The sequence below is a fragment of the Osmerus mordax genome, chromosome 5 (assembly GCF_038355195.1).
Source record: "Osmerus mordax isolate fOsmMor3 chromosome 5, fOsmMor3.pri, whole genome shotgun sequence".
NCBI lineage: Eukaryota > Metazoa > Chordata > Actinopteri > Osmeriformes > Osmeridae > Osmerus > Osmerus mordax.
In genome coordinates, this window is record NC_090054.1 from 17,951,532 (window position 1) to 17,974,499 (window position 22,968).

The window sequence follows — 22,968 nt, forward strand, 5'->3', positions numbered from 1 at the left end:
TTCTTCAGATTTGAACACAAGACCCCTCCCCAGAAGCCCACATCCTTAACCACTGAGCTATCAGGGATCATAACAATCTCCACTCAAAAGAAAATATGACATTGAACTATCTAGTTGTAACAGCAAAAAAAAAACCCTGCAGAGTTGGGGTGTCAGAAAACCAGGAGAAAGCAGGGCTGCTCTTTCAGACATGCTGGTGCAGTACTGCAACAGCCTGGGTTCAAATCCAAATTTTAAATTGTTTATTTTGACTTGTTACATTGTGGTCATGTGGGACCCCAAGCCCCCCCGTAATTCGAACCCTGGACTATAAAGCTCCGCTTTGTAGGCTACGACTGCAACTTTGTAATAACTTTCTGCGAAATTTCTAGAAATTAACAAGGGTAAAACCTTTTTTAGACCCGACTAAATGAAATGTAAGGAGTTAAAAATACACAAAGGTTTATTTTTTTTTATGACAAACAGGTTGTAAAGGCAATGATTTGCATATTTGATAAAAATAAAAAAAGGTGTTTTCATGTCACATTCTAATTCAACACAAAAAAAACTATTATGCCAGTTAAGCACATCACATTTAAATAATTTGAAAATACTATCTGACATAGATCCACAATGTTATAACTAGTGTAAAGTACAAAATGGTTTTGGTGGTAAACAGTTCATAACACTGTTCAGAAAACTAATGTATTTATTTATACAGTAGCTGCATGTGATCTTTTGTGCTTTTAACTGCAATTTTTTTTATAAAAGTTATGTCAATAAGACAGCTATACCATGAATATACACACAAACATTGGCATAGTCTTGGAACATTTTACCTTTAAAAAGGTATTTCTAAACTATAACGTTTGTACAATTCAATTAACATCACATAACTACATTAATAGTTGTATAGTCTGACTAAAGTCACTCACAACACAAACACACAGAGTTTTGAAAATGTGAGGTGTACTTGATTTAGCTTCCATGGTGGCAATGGGTAAATATATTGGGAAAGCATTTGGCATCTCAGTTTTGTATTGAACCTGGGGCAGACGATACCCAATACAATTTGACCTGTTTGAACTTTGAAAAGTTCTTGTGAAAAACATTGGACAATATTTAACGTTTTCTTTCTCAGCTGTTTTAGAGAAATGTGACTGAGATTGAAGGCCCTCCTGCCTCAGTGCATCTTCAGTCCTCCCCTGAGGACGGGATGAATGTCGAAACAGAACATAAGTCAGTACCACAGATCACAGCTGGAAGAAATTTCAGTTGCATTCTTTTAGAAACAGAAATATCTTCAACAGCTACTTGAGAGGTTGTAAACCACAGATTCTTAAGACTCCAGAAGGGTTGAGTCTGTAGTGTTCAGTACACAGTGACCAGCGTTCTGCTTTCTGACACAAACACGAGTCAGCATAAAGCAATCGATCTTATTCTTCTTCCCCCTCAAAACCCCCTGTCTTCCAGTCCGGGTTGGGGGTGGTGGGGGGGTGGTGGTAGGGAGGGGAATCGACGTGTCCTGAGGGTGGGGGTCCTCAGGGTTTCAGATCATGATCCTAAACGCGAAGGAGAGGGCGGCTCCCAGAGCCAGACCCAGGGACAGGAAGAAGGCCATAATGGCTCCCGCCGTCTCTGATTCATGCTGCGCCACTTTCCTGTAAGGAGACGGAGGGGAGAACCATGAGCGTCACGCAACAGAGCTGAGAAGACGTGGGAAGTTTCACTCAGGACAACGGTTTATGAATTCATCCTGATAAAACAAACATCTAGCTTTGAGATCCCAAAAATGTGCATCCTTTCCCCCCCCTTCTCTCAGACATACTTGGGTCCAAAGCACATGCAGAGGCTGGCCAGGTATCCGTTGGAGAAGGAGAAGAGGATCATGAAGATGATGTACCAGGCATCGTGGGAGAAGAGCACAGGCAGGTAGCTCCTGGGCTGGACGTTACACAGCATGAAGAGAGGCACAAACACCAACCTGAGGCCTACCAAGGTAGGCAGCCACATGCTGTCCTTACCGGGCTGTGAGGGAGGGGAAGGGAGGTCAGTATATTGTAATAAAATTGTTGGTAAAAAAAATAATACAATCCCCAGTGTGGTTGCAATCAGGCAAATCCAATATAAATCCTCCCACACTGTGGGAGGATAACAGACCGTTTTCTTGTGTCAACAAAAAGATCCACACCCTAATACATTATTTGCTCTGCATGCTTGAACTCATCCTCCATCATCAATCATCCCACTTCTGGAGATTTGCCTGTATCGTACAGCAAGCCAGAGAACCAGAACTTAGCTCTTCTAAGTCCTAGACAGCATCGTAAAGTTATCACAGTATGATGAGTAAGACTAACAAGAGTCTGGGGTTTGCACTAGAATCCAGTCTGATGCATAGAAGTTCTATAGAACTGAAGTGCTCAACAAAAGAGATCTTATGCCCACCCACTCTGCGGTAGGGAGACAGCCCACTGGTTAGGGTCTTTTGCTATAGCCTGGCCTCATTAAAACCTCAGCTGACATAATTTCCATTAAGTATGAGGAGAATAGGCCCCTGACCCTTTCAACTCACTCTCAAAACTCAGTTACATAATAGACGAGGCTGGCCTGTATTGTTACTACCAAGGCTTCTTCATGGCTGCCTTGAATCTAATTATTGTAACTGGACAATTGAATAGGATATGAGTACAGGAATGTGGCGGGATTGTATTAAGATAGGAATGTATAAACTAAACATTGTGTGTGTGTGTGTTTCATTTGCATAAGGCATTTCAGTTCAGACTGAGAGGAAATATTCGCAGCCACCAAGGACAGCTAATGCAAGAGTTAACTTTGACTAGCATATAGAGGGGAAGTCCAGTCAAGGATGTTATTGATTAGAAAAGAGTGTATGGGAGGACAACCACATAATCAAGTGAAGCCACTTACTAAACTGAATTGGAGGGAAATTAAATCAGATGTAAAACGGTTGTCAGAACTCTAACCACCCGTTAGCATCTAACGTTAGCATCCTAGCAGCTTGGTTCGGACTATTCTAGGACACTCACACAGGGCAAATGTGGGGAATCTAGAAGCCTCCGCCCCCTCTTCCGCACCCCTCAAGCTACTTCCTCGCACCAGACGACGTTCCAATATAAACCCCCGGCTTGCACATCAAAGCCCTTTATGTTCCATTGTTGTTTTCTTTTTTGTCATGTTCCACAGAACCGCTGAACCATGGAAGTTGAAGTCATGAGAAGTTACTGTGTTCAAACTCCCTGAAGATGCATCAGGGCATTGTTGAATCTGTGTGTCTGTGTCTCTTAACCAAATGACGAGATTGTATAAAATGGAGAAATCTCTCCCGCTAAAGATATTTACATATAGCGCATATTGGGTGTGTTTAAGAACCTGGGTTAAGAGGTTTTACAAAGCTATTGCCATGAGAGTCTAAAGCCCATCCCAAATACTTTGTGGGTAAGTGGAGACTGAGGAGAAACAAATGTTTTCTGGTTCCAGGGGATTGGCCAGGGGGGATCCCTTTTGCAGGCGAGAACAGATGTTGTGGGACCCCAAGCCAACAAACTCTGGTTCTATCCAGATGTACACTTCTGACTTTTGTGTCAGATCTCATTTGTTCCGACCAACATGAGAGTGTGTCGGAAGGAGGTAGGATAGACTGGGAAACTTGGAGCTAAAGGGGATGTTTTGCTGTATCAGTGGTGGTGGTGGGAGGGAGGTGGATGAGTGGGTGGGGGGGGGGGGGGGGGGGCGGGGGGGGGGGGGGGGTAGTTGATACTCACCCACATACAGACACCAGTCAGGCTCCTCCCGGCCCAGTCCATCACATTGAAGAGCAGGAAACACGACACAGGGATGAAGTAGGTGTCTGGGAGAAGACAACTTCAACGTCATGATCAGCAGCTGAAAAACAGCCCTTGTGCTACAGCATCCACCCTCTATGGTGAAGAGGAGGATTCCTCTGAAAGGCTGTCGAGGTATCACTGGTGTCATTATGTAAAGAAGTTGACCTCTCACCCCAGGCACCTCCGTCGGCCACGGTGGACTTGACCTCCACTGTGATAGCGGGGAACGTTCCGATGGTGACGGTGAAGACAAAGCACACAGACAGGGCCGTCACCCACATCTGCAGGACAGAACACACACACACACACCAAAATCAGTCTTATTCCACCACAGGCACACAGACTGGTAATTGACAAGACATCTACAGCAGAGTGTGCATCTGTGACGGCTAGGCTAGCTCTGGGGGTAGCAGCAGGGTTAGGCTGAGTGCAGGTAAAAAGACAGCGATGGAGGACTCCTGTACCTGTTTGAAGATGCCAATTACAGAGGGTGTGGACTTGGTGTCTTCTTCAGTTAGACTGACCACTGGCCTCTTCTCCCCTGGGCTGTCTGAAACAACAACACACACTGAAATAACACACACGCATCTAATCAATCACACTTTCACTCACACACAGGCAAGTACATTCATGCACTCCTAGGGCATACTACATTGAGCATGGGAGGACCTCCATGTGTGGTTCGTGGTTTAAAGCCAGAGTGTCATTACAGACTGAAGGAGACACCAAGAATCAACAACATTCCAGATCTAAAAGCTCAGTATTTACAACAACACATGTGACCCCACCCCCATGTAAACATGTCTCACAGAGACAAAACAGTTCTACAGACAAAACAGGCTAGCAGGGAGTGAGCAACACCTCCATCCACACCCGTGTTACCTTTCCGGAGCAGATCCATCTTGTTCTCCTCGTCGCCCGAGGGTCTGGAGCCGTTACACTCCAGGTGGTACTGGAAGAAGTCCATCTGGGGAAGGACGAAGTAGGATAGGATGGCCAGCAGGATCACCACACAAGCTGTGATGAAGTAGCCAAACGCACTGTCCTGCAGGGCGGAGCCACCTACACACACACACACACACACGGGGAACAGTAGGCCATGAGGATTCGAGTTCCCGCTCCTGAGAGGATATCCTAGAATTCTAGGAGTCTAGGAGAATGTGGCCAGTTGGTTGGTTGGTTAGTCACTCACTGGCCAGGGCACAGATCATGGAGAAGGCAGCAAAGGTCCCGGCCAGACCCTGGCCACTCATGATGGGGGTGGTGTAGGAGGCTGGCAGCATGCCCGCCAGACCAAACAAACTGCCCTGCAGCACGGCACCAAACGCTGAAGGCAGAGAAACGGAGACACATGGTCAAACATCCGTCATTCAACAGCGCATTGCAGAGGGGTTTTAAAACCACATGTTCCCTCTCCAAAGTTCCCCTTTCCAAAGGAAGCAGGAAAGTCAGGGAGAGGGAGAGTAGAAAGGCAGAGGTGGAAAGATCTGCTTTGGGGGAAACAGACTGTGGGTAAAAAAGAAGAGGAGGGTGTAGTCTCAACTGCACACAGAGGTTGACTGGGATTACAGAGAACAGTTACAACTTCCCAGAACAGACGTGAACGCAAGCAGCAGGAAACGAGACAGCGGAGCGCGTTGCGTAACTCATTCTTCTTCGTCTACACTGCCCTCCAATGAACAAACTGGTACAAGAAAGACTTGATGACCAACATCAAAGCCTTCCTTCTGGGTCCCGCCGTCCCGCCCTCTGAACAGAGCAGAGATGACTGTTCTTCACAGGGCTTCAGGGGGTCAGGCCCAAACCACCAGGGGGAGGGAACCTCACCCTGGTGCTGTACCCCTCTGCAAATAAGCCAGCCTAGCCGGACAGATTAATAAGCAGCTTAGCGTCATGCAGGAGGAAAGACTGTGTGTGTGTGTGTGTGAGACTGCATTCCTGCATGTCCGTGTGCTACCCCCCCCTTGCCTCACTCACAGTTGATGCAGATGATCTTGATCATGGTGAGGCAGAAGAAGGGCAGGGGAGCCACGTCCACCTTGACCAGCACAGCGGTCATCAGGAACACCACCAGGATGACCGTCAGGCTGCCCGAGATACGGAGCTTCTGAGGGATCCTGTGGGGGAGAGGACACAAGTTCTGCATTACAATAAGGAACTGGATCAGGTGGAGAGATCTGTATTAGGCCAGCTTCTAATATGTGCTATATTTGTGTATTTTCTGTTTATTTGTGATGGTACAGAGGAACATGTGCTCAACGTGGATATGAGTTTATTAAATCAGCTCTGCTTTCAGACCTCTGAGACTTTGCTATGGGAAATGGGTAAGATGCTAGTAGGTCAGACAAGGGAGGAGAGCGATTGAAAAAGAGGTGAGGGCCAGAGAGGAATGTGGGGAAGGAGATAAAGGAGGAGAGAGTTAGATGAATAGCATTCCTGGGTGTGTTTTTCCAGGAGAGCAGGAGCCCCTTTCAAGATCTCGCTAAATCCCGCTCAAATTAAAGCAAACATACTTCTGGCCAAAAGGGTTTACGTATACCCAATATATACTATAGTTCACATATACATCAATATACCATGGGGAGTGTGTGGTCCACTCTGGGGTTGTGGAAGGGGCCAGTGGTCTGCTGTGTTCTCCTAGCCAACCTGGAGTAAAGACCATGTGTACATCAGTATGTGTCTTCACCTCTGATGGATGAAGGAGTTGAGGCAGGTGAAGATGAGGAGGGGCACCATGGCACACAGCGTCATCACGTTGTTGAACTTCGATTCCAGAACGTTCCGCGTGTCCACGCCTGGCACCGTCGAGTTGAGGGTCTGATTGGCCGTGGCATCGCTCTGTGGGTCCTTCAGGCGGCTGGTGAAGTACTGGGGAGGGGGAGGGGGGACAGTCAGACTCTGTACCAACCTGACACCTACTGACTGTGTTTGTAATCTAGCACACCGTGGCTTGTCGAAATCAATTTGAATAATGATCACTTGGTTCAAGAAATACAGTTGAGAATGTAATTATTCATGGGGATTCCATGCTCAGTCATCAGAGACTTTCAGTGGCCAGAGGGGTTAATGTTGGAATCTGACCCAGGAGGAGGGAGAGACACCTGGGGTCGACCTCACGACCAAAACTACTCTACCCCATACTACCTCTTCTAGTCTGGTGTGCTGCTCCGGGGCAGTCTAAGAGATTACAGCGGTGATGTTACCACAGCAACACATCTGGTTAATGCCATGACTCACCCTGGGGGAATCTGGGTGAAACATGTAGAATGACCTAATGAGACAACCTTCTCAAAGTGGAACCAGTTAGTCACTCACAACAAGCCCTGATGTCACTGGAAAGCAAATATATGTGACTTTAAACATGGTTCAGTTACAAACACAAACAAGATGCTGGTTTTAAAGCATCTCTCTCCTTACGAGACTTTCTGCAACATTGGACTGAATGCATTCTAAATCTACCTTCCAACCATATTATCTGTTGCATTTAAGACCGTCACTAGACTCTTTTGGAGACAATGCGTGCTGATAAAGATGTGTTTCCATACAGTGTTCCCTCTTTTTGTGGGATAGCCTGTGAGTCATTGTTTAGCAGGACTAAACTGGAGAAGAATAGTTACCATGGTTGCAGTCATGAAGAAGTTCCATGGCAGAAGGGTCCCCAAGCCCAGGATGAAGAAAATGATCCACACCGCATTATACCTGTGCACACACACACACACAAAATGTGGGTATAGTACTCATTGTCCACATATAGTAGTACATGTCCATTGTCCGCATAACATGAAAAGACTGAGAAACTGAACAAAGCCTACCGATCACGAGGAGCATTAATGGCCGTCATGGTCTTTGATTACGCCAGGAATCACCTTGAAAGATGTGGGACTGTGTCTGAAGAGAGAAACACACAGGCTAAGTCTAGCAAAACATCCCTATTCAAACAGAGCATGAGTCCTTTGAAACTGTTAAATGTTTAAGGTGAATTTTGCGTGTTGAGCAAAAAGTCGGCAACGCAAACACACAGAATGTTAACAATCTTGAAAGCACTGTAAGAAAATGAGGTAAATTTAAAAAATAAAAAGTTAAACAGTTGCTGATCCCAGATAACATGGTGTTGCAACAGTACAACCTTCAATCTCTTTTAACAATGTATCGCATTCCTGTCAAAAATGCATCCAAAACACGTCCCACTCAGTCACAAGACATCTGGCTCTACTGACAGTTGGGTTTCATGAAAAGAATTCACTTACTCTTACGTCTGCAGCAGGTTAATCCCAAAGTTTTAATGAAACTACAGTTGGGTGCACAATCCTTTCCCCTTTTATAGAGGTCTGCAAATGTTCCTCATCCCCCATCCATATCTTTTCAATTACTCTCTCCCTTCCTCACTCCTCCCTCCCTCCCTCACTCTCTCTCTCTCTCTCTCTCTCTCTCTCTCTCTCTCTCTCTCTCTCGTCCTTTCTTAGCAGAGGTAATGTTACTCTACAGCGCTGTGCCCCACTCACTCTGACGACACATGGCCAGAGAATGCTAAATTATAGGGGTGGGAATCTTTTGGTACCTCACGATTCGATCCAAATCAATTCTTGGGGTCACAAATCGATTCACAATTTTTAATAAATTTTTTTACATTTGTGAATCGATGTGAATAGCTATAAGACTGAATCGCGATTCAAATGTGAATCAATTTTTTCCCCCACCACTACTAAATTCTATTGTCACTTTATCAGTCTTTACTCATAGCTGATCGTGGTTCTCTGCGTGTTGCATGTTTCCCAAACAAGATTCCCATTCCAACATTATAAAACCACAAAGGAATATTGTCATATAGTCTATTGAACAGAAGAGAAACAGAAATTGCCCAAGTCATCATGATAGTCATCAGGTTGGTCATGGGTAAAGCACTGTGCCCAGGTTTAGCATTTCTGAATACTGCTCACTGTCTGACGAAGAACCAGATCCCAATGGACGGAAGGGTCCTGGAAAATGTAAGAGACTGTAGGAGCAGCCAACAGTGAAGTGGGTTTGTGTTCCTGAGCCCATATACGTGAGTACACTTAACTAAGTGAACTTAGGAAACTAGGGACCATTGTATACAGTTTAAACAAAAGTGATGGTAATTTACCCAGAGCTGCGGTCAATTAAAATAAATTGCCAGTGCAAGTGCATGGGTTGCTGACATGTGAGAATTAATGTATTCTACTGACGACAGTGAGCAGAGCCTCTTCAATGTTAAGTCCAGATGATTAGGATAACCTGGGTTTGAACCCTCTCTCACTCTCCCTACATTTCCTGTCATTCTTCACTATCTATCCAATTAAAGCAGAAACACCCCTACAAACTAAACCTACATATCTTTACAAATAATGTTGAAGTGGAGCAGGATCGGTGTGTTACCCATGACTCTGGCCAGAACAAGTAGACAGGAGAGTCAAACCCTCTAGGTGTTTGAGTGTAATTTAACCATTACAATTACGTTGCATTAAATGTAACTTATTTTAAAAACTCTAGTGGTAACCACCCTTCAATTTAGCAGATATCTACAACATATGTGCCCTCTTGACCAGCCCAAACTGGCTTGTGACTTTCAACTTTAATGCCCTTTAGGGGCCAGCATGCACAACAAGGATTTCACTTTTGCTCCTGAGCAATCGCTCTGTCCTCCCTCTCCCCCAGCACTATCTAATAAGGCCAAACTTTATTACAGCCAATGGAATAAGAGCGTCAGTGGCATGTCACATGGCTGAAGGAATCTGATCTGTTCATTCTGCCTCGCTCCGTTGAACGTGTCATCAGACATGCCAGCTGGCTAAGGACGACCCCCCTGTGGAGTGACGCCAACTGCCCTAACCCACCCCCAAAAACACTTTAATGTGGTTCCCCGCCATTACAAACTTACCCAAGTATCACCGTTGCAATGGAAATGAAGATCAAACATCGTAACTTAACACAAAACTACAAACTACTTCCATTATCAAAAAACAAAGACAAACCCACAACCATATGGCTTGAACCAACAGTATAATTGTGTTATTTATGCCTATATTATTGGTGGTCCCATGCATGGAAACCCTATATATTGGCAGAATACAGACTACAGCCTATATCACCTCTTGATCACTAAAACTAATTGAGGCGGACATGAGTGCATTGTTCTGAACAGCAAACCTCAGAGACAGGATGCATTTCCAGACTGGTTGTCCCGGTCTAGACCTTGACTATAGAGAACCGGTCATAAGAAGTGAGAAGAAACGTTTACCAAGGCATGTATAGAACCCAGGGACCATATCACTGTGACACTGTCCATGATATTAAAAGCGGGGACGTATGTTTCAAAAAGAACAAAATCTTGGTTTCAGACACAAAACTATTTAAAGCTTGTGGTTTTTACAAAAAGTTTAGGTACAGTAGAAAGTGACGGTGTAGCCGGGTGCACTTAGCAAACATTCTCAGGTTGTTTTCCCCAAAAGCTGAAAGTCAGTTGATTAACTGTTGCCAAATTCCGGATAGTTCCACTCAGGGGCAAAATCTGGAAAAGCTATCAGAGTCTTCCCAACACACACGGATTACAGAGAGAAACCACCATTCATATACAAGTATGCTTTATGGTCAGTAAATCTGATTCCAGGCCAGAAAGTTAAGTCATCATTAAACAGCCCATTAAGGTTCATGTCCCACTCACTGATTCTCTGGAGTTTGGTTTCTACTCTAATACCATGGAATCAGAATCATAAACTGGTTTATTGCCAAGCAAGTTTACACGTACGAGGAACTTGCTATGGTGGTTGGCTGTTGCATAACAAGAAACTGGAAAAATGGTTCCTGAACCATTCCTAACAGATTGGGAATCAAGCCCTGAATTACCTTTTTGCAACTGGTATACATAACCATTTCAAACCATAATTGAAAATAATAATAACAACTTAGCTGAATTTTTCATGACTACATCTAGTAGTTTCTTTGTGAATGACCTGGACTCCAAGAATAGTTGGGATAAAGAGCAGGGCTTCACCTGACCTGGAAAGACCCAAAGGGTAACCTGAGGATGGGACAGCATTGTGCTTAGTGACCTGGGCCTGGCACCATGACATGCTCCAGCTGCCTGCCCAAATGATTAATAACTATAGTCCAAACTGGTGACCTTGGATGGCTACTTTGTTGACAGGGACCAAATGGGATCATTGTATTGCAGGAACCTTTGCAATACCACCCATTCCTGAAGCTGGCCGGCATTTTTTTTAAATCCTTGCTTCCCATTGAACGAGGGCCAAATACTGGTTATGAACCTAGATCTGGATGTAGCTGTGTAGCCAACGATACGGCTTGTCTCCTTGGCAGCAATTTAGCACATCAATAGGACTTTTATGAGATGACAGCTGAACCTAAAACCGACCGGTGCTGAGTTCCCAGTAATATTCCCCACTGCTTGTTCTTCATGTCTCAGAAGGTGACTCTGGCTGTGAGATACATATTCAGTGCATCACTGTCACATGGCCCGAGTAGCAATCGGCCGCTGCGCACAGCAAGCCTAGGTAACAGTGTTGCGTTTTGATGTTTCTAGGTACAGAAGAATGGAGAACCAACAAGACTTTGGCATAGCTGCACTGTTGGTATCCAAACAGGCTGATATAAGATTGGCCTAACCTATTATGAATGCATATGTATGAATTGTTCTTATTATTCAAACAGTTGTCTCTGTTACAAGAGACATAACAGCCACCCAGCAGGTGTGTGGAACATTGTTTGGGTGTCTACACCATGGCAGATGTCCTTTCCTTTGGTCACGGATAATGTGAGTACAATACCATTCACTCGGTAGAAAGACTGAAGGGGTCACGATTCACATTCTCGCAAAGGACCCTCCTCTTCACTCGAAACCATTTCCCGCCACCATAAAAAAGACATTTGCAACTAGATCACCATTCCAGTGTAGTGGTTGTGTACTCCTACTGCATGGCACCAGTTGTATGTAACAGACATGGTCTTGGTCCATCAGAGGGTTCAATTGGCCAATGGTGGCTCCCATCGGGAGTCGAACCTGCCACATCTGGCATCCCAAGCGCGACCACTACCAGCTACGCCAAAGAAAGGCTATCTGTTCCTTGACGCGGGAGTTTTAATAATTGAAGAGTGAGTTTCACCGATTCAGCCCGGCTAAACCAGTTATTTAAATGTATAATATGTTGGCGTAGAAATGAATCACTGACGCCCATGAACTCTAACCACGAAGTATGTGACCACGAAGTATGTGAGTATGTGGAACAATTAAGCAATTCAACTCTCCAAGCAGATAGTCGCATTACTGCCAGGGGTCTACCATCCTAGAAGTTTCCACAGTTCATCAGCTGTTCTCTGCTAGTTGCACCAAAACAAAGAGGTCTTTCTACCGCGCGTCTGTGGGAAACAGCATATATGCAAAAAGAGCTTATATGAAGAATCGGATAGTGCTTTAATTGTTATTTCTTGCAAATGTACTCATTCCGGAAGCATAGTTGGAGAACAGAGTTAAAAACATCAATTTTCCATAACCCCGTCAATACACGTGGTTCCATTCGTCTGATCAATTATTTGACTGTCTAGACACGCAAGGTTTATCAGTTGCAACAGCGTGCAAGACGAGAAATGTTTACATCCTAAATGTAAAGTGCAGGCAAACTAGTTTCTAGTTTAGATAACTGTCTGCGGTGGTTGACTCTTGCAACATGTGCGACCACTTCGGCGCGTTGGTGACAGGGTCAACAAAGACTTTCACAAGCTGAATCAAGTGAGTAGCCTACATGTCTTGGCCAACGCTGTTTTCTTTAAGTTAGTTACCTACGTAATACAGAAAACGGTTAAAGTTGTTAAGATAAATATATTTACTCTCATCGACTGGCGTTTAAAGTAGAAAGTAATGACTCGATTTAGCATTTTTGCTGGCTAATGGGCTCCATGAAGATTGTCACCTCATGCTATTAAGTTGAACAGTAAAAGAGAAAAAGCAATAGAGTTACCTTAGCGAGGAAAGAGAGTTGTCTTGAGTCTGTGTGATATGGTTATGAGGTGAGGACTGAAGCTTCCCATGCATCCTCATAGTCTTCAGTTACTGGTACAGGGGTGCTCGTGACAGAGGCGGAGCTCGCCAGTGCCTAAGTTTTTTGGAGCAGTGAGTCAAATACAAATCTAAAAAAAAAAACATAATTACAAAATAAAATAAAATCTTGGAAAATCAGAATGGGTTTTATTCGCCATGAAAGTTTGCACAGACAAGGAATTTGCTTTGGCAGGAAGGTGCAAACATTTAACATGTAGGAATCTAAAATTTAAATATGAGGACTAACTATACTAAGGGTACATAACTAGCAAACTAAGGGTACATAACTAGCAATGGAATTAGATTAAAATGACATTGTATGTTCTACCTCATAAAATCTAAGAGGTAGCATTAATACAAGACCCTATAACAATTGAACCCCATGAAATTCAAATAATGTTGCATTCATACAGCAACAATAGGTATACATATATATATTGCTTTTACCTTATTCGAGCTATATAGAATACAAGTAGCCCTAAATATTTGTAAATTTTTCTTTTAAAGGTTCATCTTAATGAATACAGAGTGAGTCCATGCTGTGAAAGTATTCTCACACAAAGCTGCTACACCATTCCTCTTTGGTTAAGGAAAACAAGTCACAAGGCCGACTTGTGATTTACACTTAAGACGGCACGCTGGGTCAAATCAAGTTAGTGAGACAACCGTAAGATCATGCATGGGACTGTGGCATTCCTCATGACGCAGAAACCAGCATGGAGATACACACCTGATCTGCAGGCCACGTGAGGAGACCGTTCACCATGCAACAGCCCACAAACTGCAGTCATTCTGCCCAATAGAATCGACCATGCTGTGTGGTACCAAAAAGTCAGTTTGCACAATATCTGTACTGTCCGTACTTCTCCACTGCTTATGTTATCGTTATGTTAATATTGCTGCTATTGTACTTTTGCCACTTTTGATTGCTGGTGCTACTTTTATTGCTGTTTTGGGTATTTTTGCTTTTTAGATGTATTTCTATGTACTTTTGGGGAAATGTGTATGCCTACTACGTGGCTGTTGACTTGTCTTGTAAGAATTGCACTGCCCTGAATGACCTGTGTTAAACTGTGCATATAACAAATACATTTATTTGACCTTTGACTAAGGCGATGAGCTGACAAATAATTGAGGATTCAGAGAAGCCCCTAGCAAGGCTCTATCATGGGTCCTTTCCTGTAAATCCACATGTTCTGACTTGGAGAACAGCTAGACAGCAGGAGATTGCATCTGAACAGAAAGGAACTACATTTTATTGGGTTGAACAAACTGAGCTGTTATCATTCCCTATCGCATTCAATAACAAACACAGTCATCACAAATGGGGTTTGAGAGCCATCTGGTAGAATGGAGTCAGCCTTAAAAGACCTTAGCTGTAAATGTAAATTAGAGTTTGCACAGGATCTGCAGTAAACTACACTTCACAATGACAACACATGTTATGTCTTCATGTTTGATCACGATGGCCATTATCCAAAATCAGTGGAAGGAATGACTGGAGGCCAATAGAAGGGGTCAGTTTATGCTGAGTGCATGGTGTGGGGTACAGCCAACAATGTTATCTCATTCCATTGATACTGTGAAAGGACACAGACTGCTCACAGTCGCTACATGTATCTTGTTGATCTGGGTTGAAGGGGATACTACTATTAGGTGCAGATTTGGTCGAGAGAGGGGAGAGAGAATGTGTTTGTATCTGAGACCGACAAAATAGTTTGTATTAGGGTGTTTGAGTGCATGAATATAAGTGTACCTCTTTTAGGACAATACTGTAGCCCACTGTAGAAAAAAGATTTGTAAAAAAAAAAAATCCATATCCGCTTGGGCTGTCTGCTGTGGCTTTGTGTCAATAATAAGAATTAAATGAAGTGATGTTTACCTTAGGCAGTGTATGTCTGGAGAATGCTGAGTGTGACTGTTGTTTGCTCTCCCAACTGCCGCGGTGGTGAGCTCCCACACCCTGTCTCGTCTAAAATAAGGCTCCTGTGGTTTTGGAATCATAGTAGCATGACTGTGGAAGTCTTTCCTCCAACAACTTTTCTGACATTGCTGTCTGAAATCCAGGAGTCTCGATTCTTCCAAACCAACCCCACTCTCCTAACAGGCAAGCAGTGTAACACTGTTACATTTGAGAATAAAATAATCTAATGGCTGCACCAATAAACCCAAATGATTAAATGTCTGAATCAGGGTGGCCCCAAAAAGTTTTGAGTTTGGAGTCATATCATTTTTGGCTTGGCTCCTTTTATTCTCTCTTTCCATAACCTAACCCACATGGTTTTCTCTGGCTTATGGTCTAAGGAAAAACTCACTTAGCACAGCAGCACACACAGAACAGAACACAACAACCATGACAGGGTTTTTCCATGTCTGTGATGTAGGAGTGTTAGGGAAAGAGACCTTGCCCACTCAAGCTTCTCATTCATATTCTTATACTTATTTTTATATATATTTTATATTTTAAATTGTTTTATTTTTAGATTGTTTACTTATTCGAACTATTGTACTTAATTTAATATCCGTATATGTTTACTGTTTGCACCTTCCTGTCACAGTAAATGCTGTGTTTGTGTGTAACATACATGGCGAATACCTAGCTCACATTGCTAGGTCCGTAAAAACGTTTATTTACCTCTGCGAACTTTCAGGAGGTATATAAATGGATTTATTAACTTTTGAGAACGTCTTCTGGACCAATAGGAACAGCGTATTGGTCCAATTATTACACTAGTATATAAGAAACCGAATTCTGATTCTGTGGCAGTTTAATTTATACATTTGTATTCATTCAATGTCATTCAATACTGCAATGAACAAGACCAATTCAGATAAGTTTTAAATACTTTTTCCTTTACATTGCATTTCGAGTCAGTAACATACGCTTATATTGAAATTCAGATACAAATTGAAAATGATGGACAACTTGTTGACATCTACTAAGTTTATACACTTCAGATGCAATATAGACGAATGGAAACAATACAAATGTCTAATTTTAGTCCATCCTGTTGCGTTCGTGTTGCACAACAAACAAACAGAGGCAAAAAGACAAACAGGAATGGAAGTGGCCACATACTGAGATAAGAAGTCAGCGAGGAATTCCAAAGAAAAGCCTTTAGGGTGAGAGAGGGTGCTAAATCCCAGGATGGATTAGGAAAATGTGTGGGGGATAAAACCCTCTCCCTAACCCTAAGGATGGACCTCTGAACTGGTAGACATCGGTAAACAAAGAGAGATCAGCAGCCAGGCTCCATGAATCAATTTCCCCTGATTTTTATCATAGCATTCTATTAAAATGTGTATACCGAATAGCAGGCCATATACTGATAGCAAGGGTCTAGTCAGGTAAAATGACTAGACCAAAAAAAAAACTAGCCAGCCATCTGAATAGATGTAATTAATCTGTTCAATTATTGGTTCCTTGTGTTACTTTTTCCCAAAGCCAAAACAGGGGAAAGCAACAACTGTGTATGTTTGTGGTTCTCAGTGGAGCTTTATTGTGTAATGTTGGACGTTCGGTGTCCCTTACTGATTTATTCAGGTGTGTGCGTGTCTGTGGATAAGTTTACGCTGTGGCAATTCGGAGACTGAAACACACACTGGTTTATGTGAGTGAGCTGTACGTGACATACCTGGCAATGTGTGCTATTTGTCTCGTCAGAGTCAAGCTACTTCACACTGAACAGACATCAGCTGCAATCAGACCACTTCCCCATCTGTTCCTTTTGCTGGAGGAGGAAATCTGAACAGCCCTATCAACTTTTTAGACAACTCTGATCTTGGACGGCATAACAGTAGGTGATACAGCTAACAAACCTTTATGTATATAAATGTTGTGAGTCTCTGGCACCAATTGGAAATTGTCCTCCCCCCTTTGGACTGTGCTTGAACCTGTCTTCATACATTTAAATACATCACATAAGCCTGTAAAAAAGCCATTATTGAATTGTTCTTTCCCAAACATTCCTGAGGATACCACTTAGGTTGTGATGAAAGTAAAATTGAAAACAAAACAAGGGCATCTGCAAACAGACTGAAGTCGGTTACAACAGCAACCAGCACATTGCGAAAAGAAAAAGAAATTGCACAAACCTAAATTGCAAAAATGTCTGGAGACAGTTCCCAGACAATATGTTGATAATAATGTACCAATATGTGTATTAAACTACGCACAAAATGATCCCCAAGTAAACCTGGCCTAATTTGGGGAACAAAGAGCAGGCCATTTATGCCATACTGCGTTCAGATTGAGATGTACTGTTGAGTTATGACAGATTCTAGACAAGCAAGATTCAGACTTATTCTGGGTTCAAACCAGGGAACAGCATGATACTCTGAGAAAAAACGACAACATCATTCCCATAGTAGGAAAGCATGCATATGTACCAAACACACCTTACTGTTAGACATAACAGCTGGTCAAGGTGATCTCATGACAAGATGTTCTCTGTACCACACTGATAAGCACCACAGTACGTCCTTCAATACAAGTTTTACCACTTATACACTCTTATGCTTTTCTGTGCCTAATCATGAAATGGAAACATCTCCTGTTGCTATAAAGATAGTTTTTATACAAATGTTTTGTTTCAATCAACAGAGTAGAGCTGAAATCAAATAATTTCACAGTCTAACACAAGATGGGGTATTCATCCCTGTCTACAAGCTGACCTGTTACTGAGTCCACGGTCATAGGTTAGTGAATTGGGATGAGGTACAAAAATGTCATTACCCAGGAATTTGGGAATCAATATTTACTTTTTCCTTCTTGGATATCTTGGCGAAAAAGATTGTGTGTTAGAGGATAGTGAGGACAAACTCTGAGCCCTGGGGCAAAATCTCTTGTGTCCTCCCAGATTTGTTTAGATTGGGTGGTGGTAGAGATGTTACGTCAAATCAAATGTATTTGTATAGCCCTTTGTACACGCAAGCATGTCACAGAGGGCTTCACATACGCCCATAGAACTGCCCCTCAACCAACCTAAACCCTCAAGGAAGACAAGGAAAAACTCCCCCCAAAAAAAATTTAATAAAAAAAAAAGGTTAGGTAGTGTCTAGATTATCCTCATTCAACTCAGCCTTGTTTAATGCTACATAAAACAACAGTCCGAAGTAGAGCATGGCCATAGTGTGTCAAGGCATGGCATAGTCTCATTTAAACCTAGAAATATCACACAGGTGACTTGATAAGGGTCTGTGGAATTAATCAGCTATGGCACTGGCCCTCAACTTGCCAAGTGAATACAGAGCAAGCAGTTCTCATAACATTTATTATTTAACATAACCAGATTTTGGAATGTTGAGAGGTCTATGTTGAATAACGGTATTTTGAAAATAGCTATTGGCTTCTGGCAGTTTAATATCTATAGCTTGATCCAATAATCACAGTACAGCTTGAAACCAGAGAGACTGGTCAGTGTGTATATTTAAGTGGCTTAATTAAGATGTAAAAACAATCCTGAGCCTATTTTCTTGAAGAAAGCTAATGTGAAAACATTCCAACGCCTTTAGGTAAAATATACTTTCAGGGATTCCAACTTGTTTTCTGAATAAACAGTCCAAAACTGCTGAGGGGTTTCACCTGAGACATGCATTCTTTCAAGTTGATTAATTTTTCATATCCACCGCCATTCTCCCCGGGACACTTGGAGGGGGGAGGGGGGGTACTGAATTGAACTGTTGTATCTGCATTCTGGTCAAGTTATCTTTCATGTTGTGTGATGGATTGTATGTTTTTTAATAACTGGCTGCAACCCAAAATCTCTGTAGCGGGATTCCAAAACATTTGACTTGATCCAGAATATAGTAAAAGAAGAAGTAGTTACACCCTGCAGAAGAGACGACCACAACCATCTTACACATTACTTGTGGATGTCCCCTGAGGCTGAATTTCATAATTTAACAAAACCATCCAGAGCTTGCAAAACTTTCTTGGTTCGATTTCCTCACCTAACACCATCAGCAAGATGAGCTATCTATTCCTTAAAATGGCAAAATAACAGTGCTAAAAGCACTACTGATAAGCCACACACACACACAAACAAACAAAACCACTGATGATAAGCTTCTCCATCTCTGCACACACACACAGACGGCCCAGAAGGAAGAGCCAATGCAGATATGGGAACTATTCTCAGAACTCTCACGCAGGCCCCCTGCGGAGAACTGACACTCAGTAAAGAGCTGTGGACATAACATAACTCGACCACTGTGCAACTCCTATGTTTGTTTACAAACGTAGATCCTATGCAGCTAAGAAAACAAATGTGTATTTCTCTGTTTCTCACGCATCAAAGTGAAATACATCAAGTGATTACAGTGGCTGACAGTTGCTGACTCTGGCTGTTTGAAGGGCAAGGGCAAACATATAAAAGTCCGCCAGTGAAGTGATATGTTGGTTGGTTATTCAAGGAATACTTTTGGAATATTACATTTCCCCTATGTTACATATTCCTTGAATATTACATCACATTTTTACTTCATTCTGGATGCTAAAGCCTAATAAAATTAACCGTTATACAGCGTATGTGTGACGGTCTAAAGAAGGCTGTGATGCACCTGTCTCGAGGTAGCGCAGTGCGATTATGTGATCAGCCAGCCATGCATTCTGTGTTTCATTGATAGGGGTTCTTTTGGCAAAATTTCGAACATTTAAATAATTTACGATATGCACCTCGACAATATGACATTTGACAACGTCGCATCGCTTCTCAATACAAACTACCTGCTCGTTTGAGTTTGTGTCAGCGTGTTCGCAGCAACCCCTTTAACATTGAGCTGCCTAAATAGATGAATAACAGTACTCACGTTTGAAGCTGCTGTGTTATATTATCACGTGGTCAGCTGCGCTGCATGTTTGTAAGAAAAGTTAATAGGCTATCCCTTTTTCATTCCGTTATATTTCGCTTTAGTAACCGACCCTCTTGGCAACTCAATTTGGCTGCAGTCATTCTGAGGGCCGTGGTGGCGTGGCACGGTGCAGGTCGCAGTCAGTACAAGTCTGGTTGTCCCAAATTCCTATACAAACTGCACGCCTTTGGATTTTCAGACTACAAATCCAAGTTTAATCCTTTACTATTGGAATTCACATCATTTAAAAATGGGGTGGGAAAGTCATTATGGAAAGTTTTCCACTGCAATAAATTCCACTATATATAGGCTATCAACGTCTTCCACTCCAATTACTTAGATGCAACTTTATGGAAAAACAGCAAACATTAACATCCTTTTCACTCTACGAAAACATTTATCATCCAGTGACAAGTACAATAGAGTATAATTAAGTCATCTCTATCAGTTTACACTCATTGTAAACCTAACTCAAGTGAAAAGGACAGTGTCTACGGAGATTTAAGGCATCTCTGTGGAGTACAAGGAGCTGCTAGACGGACGTGCTTGGACTCACAAAGGCCACCCAGCTATGAAGATGCACTTGAGGGGCTATTTTTGTTGGCCAATTCCCCTTTATCTTCCCCTCTCTTACACTACAGAACTTGTCCAATAACCCCACAGCAACTGCCCCGTGTTGCGTCACATGCTGCCTTGCTTTTAATAGCACTCACACAGCCGCAAACTGTGTGAGGGGATATCTGGGTCAGCAGGTGCAACTGACCTACTCTAATGATAAGGTTGTTTCATCAATGACACAAATTAGAGACAAAGTAACAAATGCTAACTTGCTAGCTCACCCTCACATGTGCCTGTTAATTGACTGGGCCTCATCCTCCCTGGAAACAATATCACACCACAGTGGCCCCCAAGACGAGGGGAATACATGCATTTGTATTATGCCAACAGGTGCCAATGCCTTCCTGTGTTGCTACAGATCTATTTCATATTTGAAGTTGCTTAATTAGATGTTTGTTTAATCTAGCAGTCTCTGTAACTGTAAAATGTATGTATTCACAATGATTTAATTCTAAACATGTAATTTCCAATTAAGGTTACAATCACCTTACTACACTGTATAGACCATGTAAATAAATTGTATTAGGACATTCATCTGATATATTTAAACGTTTTCATTCACATCATAGTCTAATGAACAGATATTGAATTGTATTAAGACCAAGGCCATGGGATTCAGGGTAGTTCTATCAAACAGCACCATTGTTACCATGCTTGTGAGCTGCAGCTGTTTGGCTGACAATATAGGGACAGATACTGTCTTCCCTTCAGTCAGCCTCTCACAGTATCAGACCCACCCCTCCAACAAATGTCATTATGAGAATGTACTGTACTATGAAAGTAGAGAGAGTATCTTATATTATGTACGTATTCTATATATTAACATACATAGCTGTGCAACTGGATCCAATATACAATACAGTAAACCTATTGTCTGAATACATTTACATTTAGTCATTTAGCAGACGCTCTTATCCAGAGCGACTACTATGAAAGTAGAGAGAGTATCTTATATTATGTACGTATTCTATATATTAACATACATAGCTGTGCAACTGGATCCAATATACAATACAGTAAACCTATTGTCTGAATACATTTACATTTAGTCATTTAGCAGACGCTCTTATCCAGAGCGACTTACAGTAAGTACAGGGACATTCTCCCCGAGGCAAGTAGGGTGAAGTGCCTTGCCCAAGGACACAACGTCATTTGGCACAGCCAAGAATCGAACCAACAACCTTCTGATTAATAGCCGACTTCCTAACCGCTCAGCCATCTGACCCCCCTATTAATTTTACAGGTCAACTGTAGCATTCTATTTATCAAATATAACAGTTTCAGAGGACTGCTGTAAGAGCATGTCCTTGCTAAATAATTTTAGCTCCATTTTAGCTGTCTGGGTGCCCCGCAAAATTGCCGTTAAGAGCTGGGCCCCCCCTAATTCCCATGCCTCTAGTAATCTGTGCTGACACAGCAAAGTTGCTGGCCTGACCCATTTAAAGAAAATCCCTCAAACTCCCTTGAATAATTAGCACATAATTCAACTTTGAAAGAGACATTTCTCTCTTCTAGTCTTTGGCATGCCCTGGCAGCCAAATACAATTTGCTTTCAAGAGGAACAGGCCAAGAATGAAATTGAGAGTTTATTAGGCTAAAAGAAAGCACATATTGAAGGATGGCTTAAGACGGCATCTGATCTGTCTTGTGATAGTACCCTTAGCTCCACTGACCCAGTATCACACTATGAGCCACTGGAACCTCGCTAATAGGTCTACAGGGGTGGTCATTGGTGACTTCAGGACTGATGTTGTAACTAGATTAGGACAGTTAGTTAGCATTCTGGAAATCCGAGGGCATTAAGGCCAAGCCATATAATGGGCCCCAACCACCATGCCCTGACAACCATTGTAAATGTTACAAAATTAAAATGTTGACCACTAGACTCTTACAATAAAGTCAAGGATCCAGAGCTTTAGGGAATAAAACTGTGACAGCATTTTATGGAATGTCTGTGTGGATGCAATAGCTAGTACAGTGCCCTTGTGTAAATGAAAGGGAATTTGAAGGATTCTAGCTAAACTCTAGCCTGCCTTGAACTTTGCTAGTGTTCCATGCCATGCCAGTTAATACAGTTTGAACTTACATTTTGTGTAATTTAAATTGCATAAGCAATTAAAAAGTATGAGCAATTCTGAATGGAAAGGGATATGGTTAAATTACAGCAATGGTTCAAAAGGAAAAAAGTATCTGAATCAATCAAGTTAGTACAGACTACTGAAAACTGCTTACATTCTAAAATTAGATTAGAGTCCGATTAAAAAAGCTAAATCTCATTAAAAACAAGATGTAGTAAGCCTATTGACATGCTTAAACATTTGGTTGCTTGAAATATGACTAAAATAAATTCTGGTCGCACCTAACAAATCGTTATGTTGTAATCTTTTGTTGGTCACTCTACAAATCACAGTTGGGGAGAGTTAAAGGATTACTATGAAATAGCCTAGTATGCCTTCTTATTTCTGAATGAACGCAATACAATATAGAGACAAAGAGGGGAAAACAATGATCCAAAAACCTATACCAGACACATAATATATAATTAAATTATATGATAAGTAACAATACTAAACAACGTTTGATGTGGTTAGCTCTGCACTGTCA

The 22,968-nt window shown here is 42.3% G+C and overlaps 1 protein-coding gene across 3 annotated transcripts; it reads right to left on the minus strand.

The window, feature by feature from the left end:
• Positions 1 to 411: 411 nt before the first annotated feature.
• Positions 412 to 19,812, minus strand: slc29a1a (solute carrier family 29 member 1a). Of its 3 annotated transcripts, none has more exons than XM_067236967.1 (12): positions 19,705 to 19,812; positions 7,637 to 7,712; positions 7,442 to 7,523; positions 6,511 to 6,692; positions 5,802 to 5,941; positions 5,017 to 5,151; positions 4,707 to 4,886; positions 4,289 to 4,392; positions 3,997 to 4,105; positions 3,762 to 3,847; positions 1,808 to 2,007; positions 412 to 1,640 (listed from the first exon to the last, which is right to left on the minus strand). In XM_067236967.1, the coding sequence occupies exons 2-12, from the start codon at positions 7,663 to 7,665 to the stop codon at positions 1,529 to 1,531; spliced, it is 1,359 nt and encodes a 452-aa protein (XP_067093068.1). In that variant the 5' UTR covers positions 7,666 to 7,712; positions 19,705 to 19,812; the 3' UTR covers positions 412 to 1,528. The 3 variants fall into 3 exon arrangements, with proteins under 3 accessions (XP_067093068.1, XP_067093067.1, XP_067093069.1); XM_067236966.1 differs by lacking the exon at positions 19,705 to 19,812 and adding an exon at positions 12,815 to 12,857; XM_067236968.1 differs by lacking the exon at positions 19,705 to 19,812 and adding an exon at positions 12,815 to 12,857 and having other exon boundaries at positions 413 to 1,640; positions 4,289 to 4,374.
• Between the last annotated feature and the right edge of the window lie 3,156 nt (positions 19,813 to 22,968).

Excerpts from the sequence above, each read along its gene's own strand:
- slc29a1a (XM_067236967.1), bottom strand. The coding sequence starts at position 7,665 with ATGACGGCCATTAATGCTCCTCGTGATCG. Across the intron at positions 5,152-5,801 it reads CAAGATCATCTGCATCAACT|CGTTTGGTGCCGTGCTGCAG; the intron begins GTGAGTGAGGCA and ends CTCTGCCTTCAG. Across the intron at positions 4,106-4,288 it reads TAATTGGCATCTTCAAACAG|ATGTGGGTGACGGCCCTGTC; the intron begins GTACAGGAGTCC and ends TCTGTCCTGCAG.